General features: G+C 44.9%; 2 protein-coding genes across 7 annotated transcripts in view; one reads left to right on the forward strand and one right to left on the reverse strand.

Moving 5' to 3' along the window:
- Positions 1 to 11,307, reverse strand: part of LOC134353936 (uncharacterized) — a 431,517-nt gene extending 420,210 nt beyond the window's left edge. For all 6 annotated transcript variants that reach the window (XM_063062506.1, XM_063062507.1, XM_063062505.1 and 3 more), the window contains exon 1: positions 11,187 to 11,307. In XM_063062506.1, coding sequence (XP_062918576.1) covers positions 11,187 to 11,202 — 16 coding nt within the window. In that variant the 5' untranslated portion in view covers positions 11,203 to 11,307. The remainder of the gene's footprint in view (positions 1 to 11,186) is intronic.
- Positions 1 to 11,511, forward strand: part of tnnt1 (troponin T type 1 (skeletal, slow)) — a 43,538-nt gene extending 32,027 nt beyond the window's left edge. Inside the window, exons 9-11 of the mRNA XM_063062510.1 lie at positions 1,029 to 1,119; positions 2,373 to 2,413; positions 11,267 to 11,511. Of these exons, the coding sequence (XP_062918580.1) occupies positions 1,029 to 1,119; positions 2,373 to 2,413; positions 11,267 to 11,312 (178 nt within the window). The 3' untranslated portion in view covers positions 11,313 to 11,511. The remainder of the gene's footprint in view (positions 1 to 1,028; positions 1,120 to 2,372; positions 2,414 to 11,266) is intronic.
- The last annotated feature ends 6,655 nt before the right edge of the window (positions 11,512 to 18,166 follow it).

Genomic DNA, 18,166 nt, shown 5'->3' on the forward strand with positions numbered 1-18,166 from the left:
GTAGGGCACTGAGGGCAGAAGAACAGAGGGATCTGAGAATACAGGTCCCTAATTCTTTGAAAGAGACATCAGAGGAAGATAAGGTTGTAAAGAAAGTGTTTGGCACATTGGCCTTCATAAATCAAAGTATTGAGTACAGGTGTTGTGATGATATGTTGAAGTTGTATAAGACACTGGTGAGGCCTAATTTGGAGTATTGTGTGCAGTTTTGGTCACCTACCTACAGGAAAGATGTCAATAAGATTGAAAGAGTGCAGAGAAAATTCACAAGGAGGTTTCCAGGACTTGAGGATCCAAGACTTTATTCCCTGGAGCAGAGGAGATTAAGGGGACATTTGATAGAGATATACGAAATTATGAGGGTTATAGATAGGGAAAACACAGTAGGCTTTTTCTACTCTGATCATAAATTCTGCAGATGCCGGAAATCCAAAGCCACACACACAAAATGCTGGAGGCAGAAGCATTGAAGATGCTTTCGGACCCTCCTGAAAAAGAGTCTTGGCCCGAAACATCGACTGTTTATTCATTTCCACAGCTGCTGCCTGACCTGCCGAGTTCCTCTGGCGTTTTGTGTATGTTGTTTTTTCCACTGAGGTTGGGTTAGACTAGGACTAGAGGTCACGGGTTAAGAGTAAAAGATGAAATGTTTGAGGAAATCTGAGGAGTAACCTCTTCACTCAGAGAGTGGTGGAAGTGTGCAACGAGCTGCCAGTGCAAGTGCTGGATGTGGGAACAATTTCAACATTTAAGAGAAATTTGGATAGACGGATGGATGAATGGGGTATGGAGGGCTTTAATCCAGATGCAGGTCGCTGATTATTAGTTCAGCTGGGACTAGATGAGCTGAAGGGCCTTTTTCTGAACTGTAATGTTCTATGACTCTAACCAATGCGTCATATATGGGATTAGTATTAGATTATATGTAATGAACTCTGGTGGTCAGCATGGATGCAATGGGCTGAAGGACCTGTTTTGTGCTGACTGACCCTTACATCTGAATGAAAGGACTTTGTGTTCTTGTGCAGAGAGAAGGCCAAGGAGCTGTGGGAATGGATGTACCAGCTGGAGTCAGAGAAGTTTGATTTGATGGACAAACTGAAACGACAGAAGTACGAGGTATCTGTGTGTGTGTGTGGGAGGGCGGTGTGTGGGGGGAAGAGAGGGGTGAAACATTCTGGAGCAGAATGGGATACAACTACCTCTGGGAGGTGTGGTCCATGGGATAATGACTCAATTCATCCACAGGAACCAAATCCTCCCTGAAAGCTGGAGGATGGAATAATTTGCAATGGTGAGCATGAAATAAAACCACATAATCTCTAAAAAGTCATTGTCTAGAACACAGAACATTACAAGCCCTTTGGCCCACAATGTTATGCCAACTCTTTAACCTACTCTAAGATCAATCTAACCCTTCACTCCTACATAGCCCTCCATTTTCCTTTCATCCATTTAGCTGTAAGATTGTCATTTCCTCACTGGGAAATAGTCTCTGGCTACGCCTCTTATCATCTTATACACCTCTATCAGGTCACTGCTCATCCTCCGTCACTCTAAAGAGAAGAGCCCTAGCTTGCTCAGTCTCTCCGCCTAGGACATGCTCTTCAATCCAGACAGCACTCCTCTACACTCTCTCTAAAGCCTCCACATCCTTCCAAAAATGAGGCAACCAGAGCTGAACACAACACCCCAAGTGTGGTATAACCAAGGCTGCAACAGTACCTCATGGCTCTTGAATTCAATTCCCCAACTAACGAAGGCCAACACACGAGACGCATTCTTACAACCTTATCAACTTGCACGGTAACTTTGAGGAGTCTATGGACATGGACCCCAAGATCCCCCTGTTCCTCCACACTGCTAAGAATCTTGCCATTAACCCTGTACTCTGGTTTGAAATTCGAACTTCCAAAGTGAATCTATCTATCCATCTACTTAGAGATAAAATGTGGAGCAGGCCCTTCCAACCCAACAAGCTTCACCACCCAGCAACTAATCACAGGACAATTTACAATGATCAATTAACTTACTACCTGGTACATCTTTGGACTGTGGGAGGAAACCAGAGCACCCAGAGGAATCCCACATGGTTCATGGGGAGAACGTATAAACCCCTTATAGATATGATGATAGAATCGAACTCCGAACTATGGAACTTCTCAAGGTGTAATAATGCCACGCTACCCACTACACTACTGTGGGGAAGAAACACTTCACACTTTTTTGGACTGAACTCCATCCATCACTGCTCAACTCTGCACCCTATCAATGCCCCGCTCGTCCTAGAACCAGACGGAGGATAAATGAAAGGAGAACATAGGGGCTCCTTCTGACACACTCCTTTCCTGAAATGTTATTTTCTTTTGCAGATCAACGTCCTGCACAATCGTATCAACGAGCACCAGAAATTGTGAGTATCTCTGGAGAAACTTTGTTTGCTCGGTCCATCCCCCTAACCCCCATTTGTGTTCCCTCCTGATGCAAGTCGTCCTGTATGCCTCTGCTTCAGAAACTGGAGCCCCCGGAGGTAACCCACGCTGTCACGGGGGGGGAATGTACAAACACCCTACAGCCAGTGGCTGGATTTGAACCCGGGTCGCCGATGCGGTAAAGCGTTGTGCTAACCACTACACTACCATGCCGCCCTGGGAATGTGATACACAGGGATTGGTGGTGCATCTCCAGGTCTCGGCAGGGATACTCGGGAAAGCCTCCTGTAGGGGGTTGATGTTGCCTCTGGTTTTGGAAGGTCGCATTCCTACCTCTGAGCTCGAGGGGTTCAAGTTCCAAACTGGAGATTTCAGCACCAAGGCCTGGGCTCCTATGGTTCTCTGAGGGTGAGATTCTGTCAGTGGGTGCCTTCCGAATGATGTTAAACCCAGCTCACCCAGGTGGCTGCAAGAGATCCCAGGGCTCTCTATTGAAGAGCACGGTTACTCTCCCTGGGCAACCTTTTTTTTTTGCTGGATCAACACCGGATAGGCTGACCAGCTCACTACCACGTTGCCGTGTGTGGATCAGCCAGTGCATCTCCTGCTTTGCAAGAGACTAGACAAGAGTTTTAGTCACGGTCAAATGCTTTGGAGTTTACTGAATGATTTCTGTGTAACGTACTGTAAATTAGCTCAGCTTAAGCCCATCACCCCTATTGGGGAATAGGCCACCGGCAGCTGCTCACCAGATTCCTCTGTCCCGGGCCAGTCTTTCAAGTGTAGCCCATCTTCTCCTTCCTCTCCCAGGGATGAGGTCTTTAGAGCTCTTGTTGGCGTTTCTGTAGCGCTGGGTTTTTACGGGATGGGACCGCTAGCCCCATGCCCAGCCCTCCTCCTTTTGTAGTCAAAGCCGGAGCTGTGTCACATAAGTTTATTGCTTATTTCCACCCTTTCCTGAAGACGTAACACCACCTGAGACACTGATTCTGGAGCCCCTAAATGTCAGGCCAACACACAGAGTGCTGGAGGGTCTCAGCTGGAAATGGACAGCCAACGTTTCGGGTCAGGACCCTTCATCGTCTGCACCGGAAATGTTGTCTGTTCGTTTCTCTCTGTAGACATTACTCAGATTCAGATTTATTTATCATATCTACATCGAAACATAGAGTGAAACAACCGGCACACCTAAGGATAAGCTAGAGGCAGCCCGCAAGTGTCGCCGTATGCTCCAGCAGGAACATAACATATCCACAAAGCTCGGCAGAACAACACAGGACACAACAAGCAACAAAACAACAACAGCAAAACAAACCCCTTTCCTCCCTTCCACCCACACACATGGATAGTCCTCCAACTCCAGGAAGGGCCTCTAGGTCTCCACAGGGGTGCAGTGCTAGCCGGAGCGCACCGGAGTGCGTCCGGCACGTCTGTAAGAAAAAAGCCGAAATAAACAAGCTAATTAATTAGGTGACGCCCAGGGTGATTTGAGTATCTCAGAAACTGCTGATCTTCTGGGATTTTTACGCACAACAGACTCTGGAGCCGAAAACAAAAAAAAAACATCCAGCGTTCTGTGAGCCAAAGCATCTTGTTAAATCCACTCACTAGATGACTTTTTGTTTTTGGCATCATTCTTTGTAAACTCTAGAGTCTGTTGTGCGTAAAAATCCCAGGAGATCAGCAGTTTCTGAGATATTCAAATCACCCTGGGTGGCACCTAATTAATTAGCTTGTTTATTTCGGCTTTTTTCTTAAAGATGTGCCAGACGTGCTCCAGTGTGCTCCGGCTAGCACTGCACCACTGGGTCCAGTCTCCAGGCTTTGGCCATCGTTTTTGACTTCCATACTTCTGATTGACCATCAGGCTTTGATTTACAGTATTGATCCCCAGCCTAACTGACAACAGGAACCCGAACTCCAGTCTCAAACGCCAGGCCCACTGACTGACAAGTCCTTGTGCATCCTCATGCCTCCTGCTCGCACGAACATCCGATCCGGACCCCACTGACCTAGAACATTCACACAAGTCCTTTGTCACCCGTCTACATCGCTGGCCATCGACTATGGATCCGAGGCCCGGACTCTGGATGTCCTTCGTCACCTGTCAACATAGCTGCTCTTCGAACACCAAGTGCAGAGCAGGGGGCTGACCTCTGAGCCGTTCACATCCCTGTCTCTAAAACCTAACCCTCCTCTCTGTCCCCGGAACTTAAAAAAAAAACTAAATCTAAGCCGCAACGGAGTCTTGCCAGCCGGCCGGCGATGTAGTGGCATCTGCACTGGACTTCAAGGTGAGTACTCCTGGGTTCGAATCCGGCCATCTCCCTGCACGCTTTCCATCGGTGCTGGGGAGGAGCACCGAGCTAGCAACTCAGCCTCGTAAAAAAACAGACAAATGCTGAAGAAATGGCAAGGTTGCCACCCAATGTGCCACAAGGCACAGAGAAGAGCAACAACAATGGAGACTGTAGCCTGGCGCCATCTTGACTAGGCTCAACCTGCTGAGTTCCTCCACCCTCCCTGTGTCTTGCTCCAGATTCCAACATCCAGAGTCTCCTGTGTCTCCAAGTACTGTAGCCATTATTTTACCTTCACCCTCACAAAGAATGTGACTGATCTCATCGTCTGTGGAAGGCATCACACTGTGTCTGAGTTTGCTGTTGACCATCAACACCCAAAACCCAGACCCGTTGTGTCATGCATAATTGAGGGATATGATGTCCCTGCAGCTGACACAACAAGTAACCCAGGTCAAGGTGTGCCTAGCTGCACTGGATCTGTGACCAAATGAGTCATGTTTGACCATAAACAAGGGAGATATTGCCTGGCCTGCTGAGTTCCTCCAGCATTTTATGTGTGTTGTATGTGTTTAACCATCTGTCATCATCATCATTCTGTGCCGTGTCTTATGACATAGGCAATCATGCTTTTTCCATGATTGTGACTGTTCTTGTCAAATGTTTCAACACAAGTGGTTCGCCATTGTCTTCTTCTGGGCTGTGTCTTTACAAGATGGGTGACCGCCAGCCATTATCAATACTCTTCGGAGATTGTCTGCCTGGTGTCAGTGGTCACATAACCAGGACTTGTGATATGCTCATGCAACCATCCACCACCTGATCCCATGGCTTCACGTGACACTGGTCAGGGGCTAAGCAGGGGCTACACTTTGCCCAAGAGTGACCTGCAGGCTAACGGAGGGAAGGAGCGCCTTACACCTCCTTTGGTAGAGACGTATCACCACCTCACCACCCAATTAACCATATATACCCACAAGAAAATGAATCTAAGGGTTGTCTATGGTGACATATATGTACTTTGATAATAAATGCACTTTAAACTTAATGAGGGAACCAGGAATCTCCTCTCACACTCATTCGCTCCACAGTAATACCATGAAAGTAGTCTATCTGGTTGCTGAAGTAACAACATTTCAGGAAACATACCAAAACACGAATAACCAAGGGATGCCAAATGCTGATGAATTGACTGCCATTAATTTTTAACTTGTTCTGCAGTGATCCAACCTCAGGATTTGTAATCTTCTCCAATGACCCACTTTGGATTTCTCTTCTTTCCGGCCACTCTTTGAAGTTCATTGTTGTACTGTGGAAATTAGCTTCTTGCAGCATAGGCGAGGACAAACCTATATTCAGTGGCAACTTAATTAGGTACTGGAGGTTTGTAATAAAGTGGCCACTGAATATATTTTTGTGTGTTCCTGGTCTTCTGTTGCTGTAGCCCATCCACTTCAGGGTTCGACATATTGTGCATTCGGAGTTGCTCTTCCATACACCACCGTTGTAACACATGGATATGTGAGTTGCCGTCACCTTCCTGTCAGCTAGAACATGTCTGGCCATTTTTCTCTGATCTCTCTCATTAACGAGGTGTTTTTGCCCACAAAACTGCTGCTCACTCGATGTTTTTTTTTTGTTTTTCGCATCATTCTCTGTAACTTTTGAGACCGGTGTGCATGAAAATCCCAGGAGATCAGCAGTTTCTGAGAGACTCAAACCACCCCATCTGGCACCTACAATCATTCCACAGTCCAAGTCACTGAGATCACATTTCTTCCCCATTCTGATGTGTGGTCTGAACAACAACTGAACCTCTTGACCATGTCTGCATGCTTTTATGCATTGAGTTGCTGCCACATGATTGGCTGATTAGATATTTCCATTAACGCGCAGGTGTACAGGTGTACCTAATAAAGTGGCCACTAAGTGCAATTACCATAAACTTAAATTAACATAGGTCTTACATAACTTAAACATGTACAAAGTAAACAACAAAAGAAACATAGCAACTCTCACTGGTGCCCAAAGATTTGAAAGCGGAACTTAATCCAAAACTGGATTGGGATGCAAATTCAGCAAACAAATTTCTACAGTTCTATGGAGGAAGAACAGGACCCTGGTTATGAAAAAGAAGGAGGTGCATAGCAGATCTATACCTGCTATACGGGAAGGAGCAAATGCAAGAGAACATTTAAAAAGGGAATCAGGAGGGCTAAGAGAAGACATGACGTTGCTCTAGCAGACAAGGTGAAGGAGAATCCTAATGGCTTCTACAGGTATATTAAGAGCAAAAGGATTGCAAAGGACAAAATTGGTCCCCTTGAACAATGCTGTCTATGCATGGAGCCGAAAGAGGTGGGGAAGATCTTAAATGGATTTTTTGCACCTGTATTTACTCAGGAGACGGAAACAGAGTCTAGATAAGTGAGAAAAAGCAGCAGTGGGATCTTGGACTGTATACAGATTACAGAGGAGGAGATGTTTGCCGTCTTGAGGAAAATTAGGGGTGGATAAGTCCCCAGGGCTTGACAAGGTGTTTCCTCAGACCCTGTGGAGGCTAGTGCAGAAACTGCAGGGGCCCTAGCAGAGATCACCACAAGTGAGGTGCCAGAGGACTGAAGGATAGCTAATGTTGCTCGGTTGTTTCAGAAAGGGTCTAAGAATAAGCCAGGAAATTATAGGCTGGTGAGCTAGACATGATAGCGTGTATGTTATAGGAAGGTATTCTGAAGGACTTTATATATAAGTATTTGGATAGACAGAGACCGATTAGGGATAGTCAGCATGGCTTTGGTCATGTCTAACCAACCTTACAGGGTTTTTCAAGGATGTTACCAGGAAAGTGGATGAAAGGAAGGCAGTGGATGTTGTCTACATGGAGTTTAGTAAGGCTTTTTGCAAGGTTAGTCAAGAAGATTTAGTCGCTTGGCATTCAGGATGAGGTAGTAAACTGGATTAGACATTGCCCTCGTGGGGGAAGCCAGAAAATGGTAGTAGATGGTTGCTTCTCTGACTGGAGACCTTTGACTAGTGGTGTGCCGCAGGGATCGGTGCTGTGTCTATTGTTGTTTGTCATCTATATCAATGATCTGGATGATAATGCGGTAAACTGGACCAGCAAGTTTGCAGATAACACCAAGACTGGGGGCGTAATGGACAGCGGGGACAAATATTAAGTCTTGCAGCAGACAAGTGTGAGGTGTTGCACTCTGAGAGGACAAACCAGGGTAGGACCTACGCAGTGAACGATAAGGCACTGAGGAGTGTAGTAGAACAGAGAGCTCTGGGAAGACGGGTACATAGTTCCCTGAAAGTGATGTCACAGGTGGATAAGGTCATACAGAAAGCTTTTGGCTCATTGGCCTTTGTAAATAAAAGATGTTCTGTTGAATTTGTGTAAGACACTGCTGACACCTAATTTGGAGTATTGTGTGCAGTTTTGGTCACCTGCCTAAGAAAGATGTCAGTAAGATTGAAAGGGTACAGAGTAAATGTACAAGGATGTTATGGGAAAAGATTGAATAGGTTAGGACTTTATCCCCTAGAGTGTAGAAGTATGAGGGGAGATTTGAGCGAGGTATACAAAATTATGAGGGGTATAGATTGGGTAAATGTAAGCAGGTTTTTTCCACTGAGGTTCGGTGAGACCAGAACTAGAGGTCATGGGTTAAGGGTGAAAGGTGAAATGTTTAAGGGAAACATGAGGGGGAATTTCTTCACTCAGAAGGTGGTGAGATTGTAGAACGAGCTGCCTGCAGAAGTGTAGATGCAGGTTCGATTTCAACATTTTAGAGAAATTTGGATAGGTAAATGGACAAGAGGGGTATAGAGAGCTATGGTCCTGGTGCAGGTTGACGGGACTCGACAGATAAATAGATTGGAATGGGATGGATTGGCAGAAGTGCCTATTTCTGTGCTGTAGTGTTCTGTTATTCTATAACAGGGGATAAGATTCATTAAAGAGCTCTTCCAAAGAGCCAGCAGTTTCATAATGCGACAAATGATCTCAGTGCTATGGGATCACGTACTATTTGGAGGACCGCTGCTTGGGCCTCAGAGCAATTGCGGAGCAAATTTCTACGTTGTTCTCTCATCATACAGAATTGGAGTCACGGACTCCAAAGTCAGCCCATTGTGCTGTGCTGGTTCCTTGAGTCACCATTTTGTCATTGCCTCTCTGCTATAAACCAGCATCCAAAATGTACCTTCCCCAGGACTTCCCTCTTGGCCCCAGGTTTGAGAAGTCAGTAGCCGCTCACCCGATTCCCATCCAGGGTGGTGAGTAGGTGGGGATTGGAGGCTGGTGACTGGCACTTGTGAAGGGGGTTAAGGGGGAAAAGAAAGACACCAGTAAAGGGGTAAAACTCTGAGGAGCAGTTGGTGGGGTCAGTACTTTGTTCTGGGGTATTGGGTGCCTGAACAGTGTTGAACATCAGCACAGTGAGTTGGGACTGGATGCTGGAGAGGTGGTGGAAATCACCACAAAGGTTGTTCACTAAAGAGGCGAATGGGCTCCGAGAATGAAGGTGTGTAATAAACTACTTGGATCTGTGCTAGCAAGGACAAGTGTGACCTGACAATGCCAAGTGATAGGGCTTCCCAGGACAGTGAGGTCCAAGTTACTCTGCAATGTTCCAAGAGAAATCACATCACGTTGCAAGAATCGGGAAGTATCAGATTTCTGAAATGAGCTGGCAATGGAGCATACTGAGTTTCACTTAGGAAGAAATGAAGCTTAACTCAATAACACCAAAAAACTACTATGCTATTGAATTTCAAAGTAATATTGGAATTTCAAAGGCGCATGAAACGGCACCTGCCACTCTGTATTGACTTAAGCCTGATTTATACTTCTGCATTAACTGGACGCCGTAACCTACGCAAGTGGCCTACGCGCATTGTGAGCATTTATACTTGTGCATTGGTGTGTCTGCGTCTCCCTGCAATTTGCACACATCACGCATGCGCACTCACCTGCCCATGCAAGGCTTCATGGTCATGGTAGTCTTTCTCGGGGTAAACAAGAAGCGAGCGTCTTTTTTCGTAAAAGCAAAATGTGTCCTCCATAATTTTGGAGGTCTGTAAAGCTTTATGGAAAGCATTGCAGCCAGAGTTCCTTCCCTGCCCTTCAGTCACCCAATGGGAAGCTATTGCAGCGTAGGAGGAGATGCGATGCTTTCAAGCGGACCAATCACAGCTGTTGCGTTCTGCGTTGCCGCGACGTGCGGTTACATTTTGGGAGAGGTGCGTGTCGCAGCAACGCAGGCTCTCGCGTACGGTTCCGCGTCAGCTTTGCGTAGGGTTTGCGGTGACACAGTACTTACGGCGACGCGTTGACGCAGAAGTATAAATCAGGCTTTAGACGTGCAGGTCGTGGGCAGTGTTTGGTGTAGATGGCATTTGGATCACAACAGGAAGTGTGTGGCAAAGTGAAATGGAACCGGCATCAAACACACAACAGAATGGGGTGGGTAAGTCCCATGTGGTACAATTCACTGATGTCCGTGGCCTGTTTTCAATCATTAGATCCATATCATTTGTCAATCAAATGCAAATGACATAGATGACAATATAGGCCATTTCGCCCACAATGTTGTGCTGTCCTTTCAACCAACTCTAAGATCAATCTAATCCTTCCCTCCCACATAACCCTCCATTTTTCTATCATCCATGTGCCTATCTAAGAGTCTCTTAAACGTCTCCAATGTATCTGCCTCCACTGCCCCGGAAGCACCGACCACTCTCTGTGTAAAATAACTTACCGCTGACATCCCCCTCATACTTTCCTTCAATCACCTTAAAATTATGTCACCTCATATTAGCTGTTTCCATCCTGGGAAAATGTCTCTGGCTGTCCACTCTATCTGTGCCTCTTATCAAGTTGCAAACCTCTATCAAATCACCCCTCCGCTCTTCTTCATTCCAAAGAGAAAAGTCCAAGCTCATTAAAAATATGTGTGCTTTGAAAGAACAGATGGAACTAAAATCCAATCCTCTGACATCTTTGTGCTTGGACCTCACAGAGATAAAGTTATCTGCAGCTGTTAGGAAGGTGACCTGTTTTAAGGCCAGGCATGCCCCTTCTTTGATTAGCTAAATCCTGACTTGAAGGATTCAACAGTAGCTGAAAATGATCTGGAATTACTGCAATATTGTGGGTCTTACCCTTTTTAAAGGAAAAAAAAATAGTTTTGTTAACTTTGCTCAACCTACAGGGGCAGTATAATTAATTGACCTTGTTCCTCTTCCTCAGAAGTCATATGTTCCTACCTTAATCACAAGGCACCAGCTAAAAACTACCAGTTTGCCATCTCTAGATATCCATTTCAGTAAAGGGCCAGGATCAGCTCAATAGACCAAATGTCCTCCTCCTAGCCTCAATCAACACCTGCCGGCACAGGCTTGCTCCTTCCCGCCCAGTTGATAGGGGGTGAGCATAATGGTCACTTACCTGGCTCGGGCTTCATTTAGACCATTCTCTGCTCACTCTGCACCGTTCTCAGCAGATCTCTACGTGTCTCTCTTCCACAGCAAGAAGGCAGCGGGCAAGGGCAAGGTTGGAGGTCGCTGGAAATAAACGACAGGGCATATTGGAACGGCGTTCAGAGATTAGAGGGCATGAAGCGAACGACAAAGAGGTGCTTCCTGACTCTGCTCTTGAGATTTGTCTATGGCTACCTGACAGACCTGTGTGTTTCTTTTGTCTGATAAAATGGAATTTCCTCAACCTTTCCCTTTCCCTTCAAAGCTTCAATAAATAAATTACTAAATTACAATTATGTGCTTAACAGTATCTTTCTGTTTAGGATTGTCGTACTCAGGGATAATCTTGAGCTCTGGACCTCCCTCTCTAAATCTCCCCACCACTCCCTTCTCCCTTAAGGCAATCTGTACAACTAGTCACTTCTACCTCACATCTAGGAAAATGCAAGAGAGGTGAAGACAGCCAAGTTTCTTCTATCAAGTGGATCAATAAATTCCTGGTGGGCAAAGTGAGGAGAATACATTGTCCTGAAGAAGTCTGCTGTGACCTCGAGCAGCTAACTGATGAGAAGTTTCTGGTTTCTAATCCCATCTGGAGTTTTGACAGTCTAGGCAGATGTTCCAATGTAGGTACGGAGGGACTACTGCAATGTGAAAGCAATACTTTTTGGATGAAATGTCACAAGCAGCACACACAGGATGCAGGAGGAACTCAGCAGGTTACACAGTATCTATGGAGGGGAATAAACAGTCAACATTTCGAGCCGAGACCCTTTATCAGGACTGGAAAGGAAGGGGGAAGAAGGCAGAATAAGAAGGTGGGGGGACGGAGAGGAGTACAAGCTGGCAGGTGATAGGTGAGACCAGGCGAGGGGGGGAAAGCGGGTGGGTGGGAGAGCTGGGATAAGATTCAGTTAGATGCTGGAAGGTGATAAGCAGAAGACATAAAGGGCAGAAAAAGAAAATTGCTGATAGGATAGGTGGGTGAACCATGGAAGAAATGAAAGGTGTAGGGAACAAGAGGGATAGGCAGTTGAGGATAAGAGAGGGGTGAATGGGTAACCAGAATGGGGAATGGAAAAAGGGAGAAAGGGGAGGAGTGAGAAATTTCCAGAAATGAGAGAAATTGATGTTCATGCCAACGTTTTGTATGGGTTGCTCAAGATCTCCTGCATTTTAAGAACCTCTTGTGTTGGGTGAAATGTCATGTCTCAGCCTTGGTCTGCACTCTCAGGTGATTCCAGTGTATGACTCAAAGGGTAGCAGAGGCCACTCCTGTTTACCTCTCCACAATACTGAAACACGGTTACCCAGCCATTGTTACACGTGGTCTGCCACACCCCCCTTACCTCAGTGACCAACAAGTGGAGCGGTGGGTAGAGCCTCTGCCCACAGTTCCAGAGGCCTAGGCACTGTCCGTGTGGAGTTTGCAAGTTCTCCCTGTGACCATGTGAGTTTCTCCCAGGTGCTCCAGTTTCTTCTCTCTCCCCAAAGATGTGTGGGTCAATAATTATCGCCATTATAATTGACCCTAATGTGCAGGTGGGTGGTAGAAGGGAAGGGCGGATGGGAAGGTAGAAAGAATAATTTGAAGAATAAAAAGTCCATCCCGAGCCTTATAGGCTCATCAGGCCGGTGCTTATGCCAGTTTCCGTGGCGTGAAGTGACTGAGAGTACGAGACACCCTAACCCCGCTCCCGGGATAGGACGCCGGTCTATTGCGAGGTTAACCCCCAGCATTTGCTGGTACCCATTTTCAGCTGGGTGGACTGGAGCAGTGTGTGGTTAAGTGCCTTGCTCAAGGACACAACACGCTTCCTCAGCTGGGGCTCGAACATGCGACCTTCAGATCGCCAGTCCAATGCCTTAACCACTTGGCCGCGCGCCACACTAATTTAAAGAATAAGGATGAACATAACTGGGTGCTGATGTTCGGCACAGACTTTTGACCAAAGGGCCTGTTTCTGTGCTGTGCGTGTCTGTGACTCTGCGTTGTCTCATTACGTGTTAGCACAACGTTTTACAGTACCAGCAGCCTGGGTTCAATTCCCGCCTCTGTCTGCAAGGAGTTTGTACGCTCTCCCCGAGACTGCCTGGGTGTCCTTTGGATGCTCTGGTTTTCTCCCACCGTCCAAGGACATATCGGTTGATAGGTTTCAGAATCAGAATCAGGTTTAATATCACCAGCATATGTCATGAAAGTAGTGCAAAAAAAAACTTTAAAAGTAGTGTGGTCATGTTCATGGGTTCAATGTCCACTCAGAAATCGGATGGCTGAGGGGAAGAAGCTGTCATTGTAAGTGGTCTGTGATTGGGCTGGGATTAAATCAGGGGTTGCTGGGCCACACGGCTTGAAGGGCTGGAAAGGCTTATTCCGTGCAGTATGGCAATAAATTAATAAGGTACGATAGAAATCAACGTCTGTACTTGTCTGTTAATTAATTTATTTATTTATTCAGAGATACAGCACGGTAACCAGCCCTTCCAGCACAGTCATCCCACACCATCCATTTACCCCCGTGTGACCAATTAACCTACTGACCCGTACGTCTTTGGAATGTGGGAGAAAACCAGAGTGCCAGGATACCACACGGTCATGGGGAGAATGTGCAAACTCCTTACGGAGGCAGGAATTGACCCCGAGTCGCTGGTGTCATACTAACGTTGCACTAACCGCAACGCTAACCTGCTGACCCACAGCTGGAAGGCAATTAATTTTTAGGGTGATGTGGAGAAGGTCGGAATGTGTCAAATCTGGCATGTTTTAAGATCAGTCGGGAAAATAATTATCAGGATTTTGGGGAATCACTGAGGTAGTGGTACCGAGTGGCGGCTCTAAAAAGAGCTAGCAGCAGCTCGATGGACTGAGTAGACTTCTGATTCTACAGTTCTGCTCCTTTCGCCAAGTCAGAGTAAAATTTATTATCAAAGTATGCATGTGTTACCATATATATTCCTTTGAGATTTATTTCCTTGAGGGCATTTATAATATATAAATACAATAGAATTCATGAAAAACCACACATAAACAAAGACTGACAAACAACCAATGTGTAAAAGAAGACAAATTGTGCAAATAAAAAATATAAATAACACCGAGAAAATGAGTTGTAGAGTCCTTGAAAGAGGTTGTGGAATCAATTTAGAGTTGTGGTGATTGAAACATACACGCTGGTTCAGGAGCCTGTTGGTTGTAGGTCAATGTGTTCCTGAACTTGGTGGTGTGGGATCTAAGTTTCCTGAACCTTCTTCCCAATGGCTGCAGTAAAAAGAGAGCCTGGCCTGGATGGTGGGGGTCTTGATAATGGATGCTGCTTTCTTGAGGCAGTGCTAAATAGTGGGGAGGACATTACCTTTGATGGACTGGCAAATCAGGCTTCCTCTGATACCAAAGACACCAATAGTTTGCACTGTCCCTCACCTTTAATGTAAATAAGCCCATAAGACATAAGAGCAGAATTAGGCCACTTGGCCCCTCGTATCTGCTCCGCCATTCCATCATGGCTGATTTATCCCTCCCAACCCCATTCTTGCCTTTCTCTCCATAACCTTTGACAACCTGCCCGATCAAGATCCTATCAACCTCCGTTTTAAATACATTCAATAACTTGGCCTCCATGGCCGTCTGTGGCAAGGAATTCCACAGATTCACCAGCTTCTGGCTAAAGGATTTCCTCCTTGTCTTTGTTCTGTTCTGAAGTTGTGCCCTTTGGTCCTAGACTCACCCATGAAAGAAACATCCCCCCCGCCCACATCCACTCTCTCTTGGTCTTTCAATATTCAATCGGTTTCAATGAGATCCCCCCCACCCCCCAAACATTCTTCTAAACTCCAGCGAGTACAGTCATCAAACACTCCTCATACATTAACACTTACATTCCTGGAATCATTTTTGTGAACCTCCTCTGGATGCTCTCCAATGTCAGCACATCCTTTCATAGACAAGAGGCCCAAAACTACTCACAATACTCCAAGTGCGGTCTGACCAATGCCTTATAAAGCCTCAGCATCACATCCTTGTTCTTATATTTTAGTCCTCTCTAAATGAATGCTAACATTGTATTTACGTTCCTTACCACCAACTCAACCAGTAAGCTAACCTTTACGGAATCCTGCGCGAGGACTCCCAAGTCCCTTTGCACCTCTGATTTTTGAATTTTCTCCTAATTTAGAAAAATCTCTCCATTTATTCCTTCCACCAAAGTGCATGAACATACACTTTCCTACACTATCTTCCATTTGCTACTTCTTTGCCCATTCTCCTAATCTGTCTAAGTCCTTCTGTAGACTCCTGCTTCCCCAACACTACCTACTCATCTACCTATTTTTGCATTGTCTGCTATCTTGGCCACAAAGCCATCAATCTTGTCATCCAAATCGTTGACATTTAACTGAAACCTGTGGAGCAACCCTAGTTACTGGCAGCCATCCAGAGTAAACTCTCTTTCTTCCCACTCTTTGCCTTCTGCCTGTCAGCAAACCTTCTATCCATGCTAGCATCTTTCCTGTAATGTTATGGGCTCTTATCTTGTTAACCAGTCTTATTTGTACACCTTGTCAAAAGCCTTCTGAAAATACAAGTACACAACATCCACTGACACTCCTTTGTCTGTTCTGCCTGTTACTTCATCAAAGAATTCCAACAGATTTGTCAGGCAAGATTTCTCCTTAAGAAAACCATTCTGACTTTGGCCTACTTTATCACATGCCCTCAAGTAGCCCAAAATCTTATCCTTAACAATGGACTGCAACATCTTCCCAATCACAGAGTTAGGCTAACTGGCCTATAATTTCCTTTCTTCTGCCTCCCTCCCTTCTTAAAGAGTGGAGTGACATTTGCAATTTTCCAGTCACCCAGAACCATACCAGAGTCAAGAGATTCTTGAAAGATCATTACTAATGCCTCCACCATCTCACCAGCCACCTCCTTCAAAACCCTGGGGTGTAGTCCGTCTGGTCCAGGTGACTTATCTACCTTTAGACTTTTTAGCTTTCCAAGCACCTATTCCTTAGTGATATCAATTACACTCACTTCTGCCCCGACACTTCCGAATTTCTGGCATACTGCAAGCGTCTTCCACAGTAAAGACTGTTGCAAAACACTTACTAAGTTTGTCCACCACTTCTTTGTCCTCTATTACTATCTCTCCAGTGTCATTTTCCAATATCCACTTTCACCACTCTTTTACTCTTTATACAATACATCTGAAAAATCATTTGGTATCCTCTTTGATATTTTGGCTAGCTTACCTTAATATTTTATCTTTTCTTTCCTTTTATTTTTCTTTTTGAGTTGCCTTATGTTGGTTTTTAAAATCTACTGAATAAAATGCACTTTCCTACTGCTGGCTACACCCACTGTCAATACTCACTGAACGTGCACGTTCTCTTTCATTTTCATTCCCAAATCAAAGATTGTCTCCATCTCTGTTGTTTTCAAGGTTAACTTCCCAACCTTTGCACCCTACAAGAAAGAAAATATTTTTGCTAACCTCTTTTATATTATCCTTTTTTATATTATAGAACAATGTACAGATTCTGAGAAAGGAATAAATGAAACATGTTATTAAAGGAATAATTGCCCATCAAGAAGCCATTTTGATACACGGACAGATAAAGGTGACAATTTCCTACCTGAACCTGAGGGGTTTTTACACCAATATGGCAGTTTTTGTGGTCAGGATTACTGAGAGTAGTTATTACAAGATCCAGGATATTAACTGAACTTAGATTCCATGTTACTGTGATTGGATTTGAACCATTTTACTGGGTGATTTGTATCCAAGCTTCCACATTACTCTTTGGATAATTAAATCACTGCACCGCCACCATGCCATGGAAAGCCAGGGGAGGAAAAACTGTAGGAATCAACTAATTTATTTCTGGTTAGTGCAGAAAATATTGTTTGGCAGATGCAGTGGTAGGTGACCTGGAAGCAGGAAAGTTCCTTTACAGTTTTCTCAATAAACACCACATTTCCCATGTGACTGCTGCAAGTAAAAGGGTGTGGTGCAGAATTAAGTTGCATTGCATTGTATTCCAAAGAGTCATCACATGTGTAGAATAGTTCCATGTCTATCCTATGTGTAGAATAGATCCACGTCTATCCCATGTGTAGAATAGATCCATGTCTATCCCATGTGTAGAATAGATTCATGTCTATCCTATGGGTAGAATAGATCCATGTCTATCCCATGTGTAGAATAGATCTGTGTCCACCCCATGTGTAGAATAGCTCCGTGTTTATCCCATGTGTAGAATAGATCCACATTTATCCCATATGTAGAATAGATTCGTGTCTATCCTATATGTAGAATAGATCCATGTCTATCCCATGTGTAGAATAAATTCGTGTCTATCCTATGTGTAGAATAGTTCTATGTCTATCCCATGTGTAGAATATTTCCGTGTCTATCCCATGTGTAGAATAGATCATTGCCTACCCCATGTGTAGAATAGTTCATTGTCTACCCCATGTGTAGAATAGTTCATTGTCTATCCCATGTGTAGAATAGTTCCATGTCTATCCTATGTGTAGAATAGTTCCATGTCCATCCCATGTGTAGAATAGTTCCATGTCTATCCCATGTGCAGAATAGATCCATGTCTATCCTATGTGTAGAATAGATCCATGTCTATCCCATGTGTAGAATAGTTTTGTGTTTATTCCATGTGTAGAATAGTTCCATGTCTATCCTATGTATAGAATACTTCCATGTCCATCCCATGTGTAGAATAGTTCCATGTGTAGAATAGTTCCGTGTCTATTCTATGCGTAGAATACTTCCACGTCCATCCCATGTGTAGAATAGTTCCATGTTTTCCCATGTGTAGAATAGATCCATGTCCATCCCGTGTGTAGAATAGTTCCATGTCTATCCCATGTGTAGAATAGTTCATTGTCCAGTTTTTAAGGTAACAAGGTCTAATTGAGGTCTAATTTTTCCA

Source organism: Mobula hypostoma, chromosome 11, assembly GCF_963921235.1.
Source record: "Mobula hypostoma chromosome 11, sMobHyp1.1, whole genome shotgun sequence".
In the NCBI taxonomy this organism is placed as follows: domain Eukaryota; kingdom Metazoa; phylum Chordata; class Chondrichthyes; order Myliobatiformes; family Myliobatidae; genus Mobula; species Mobula hypostoma.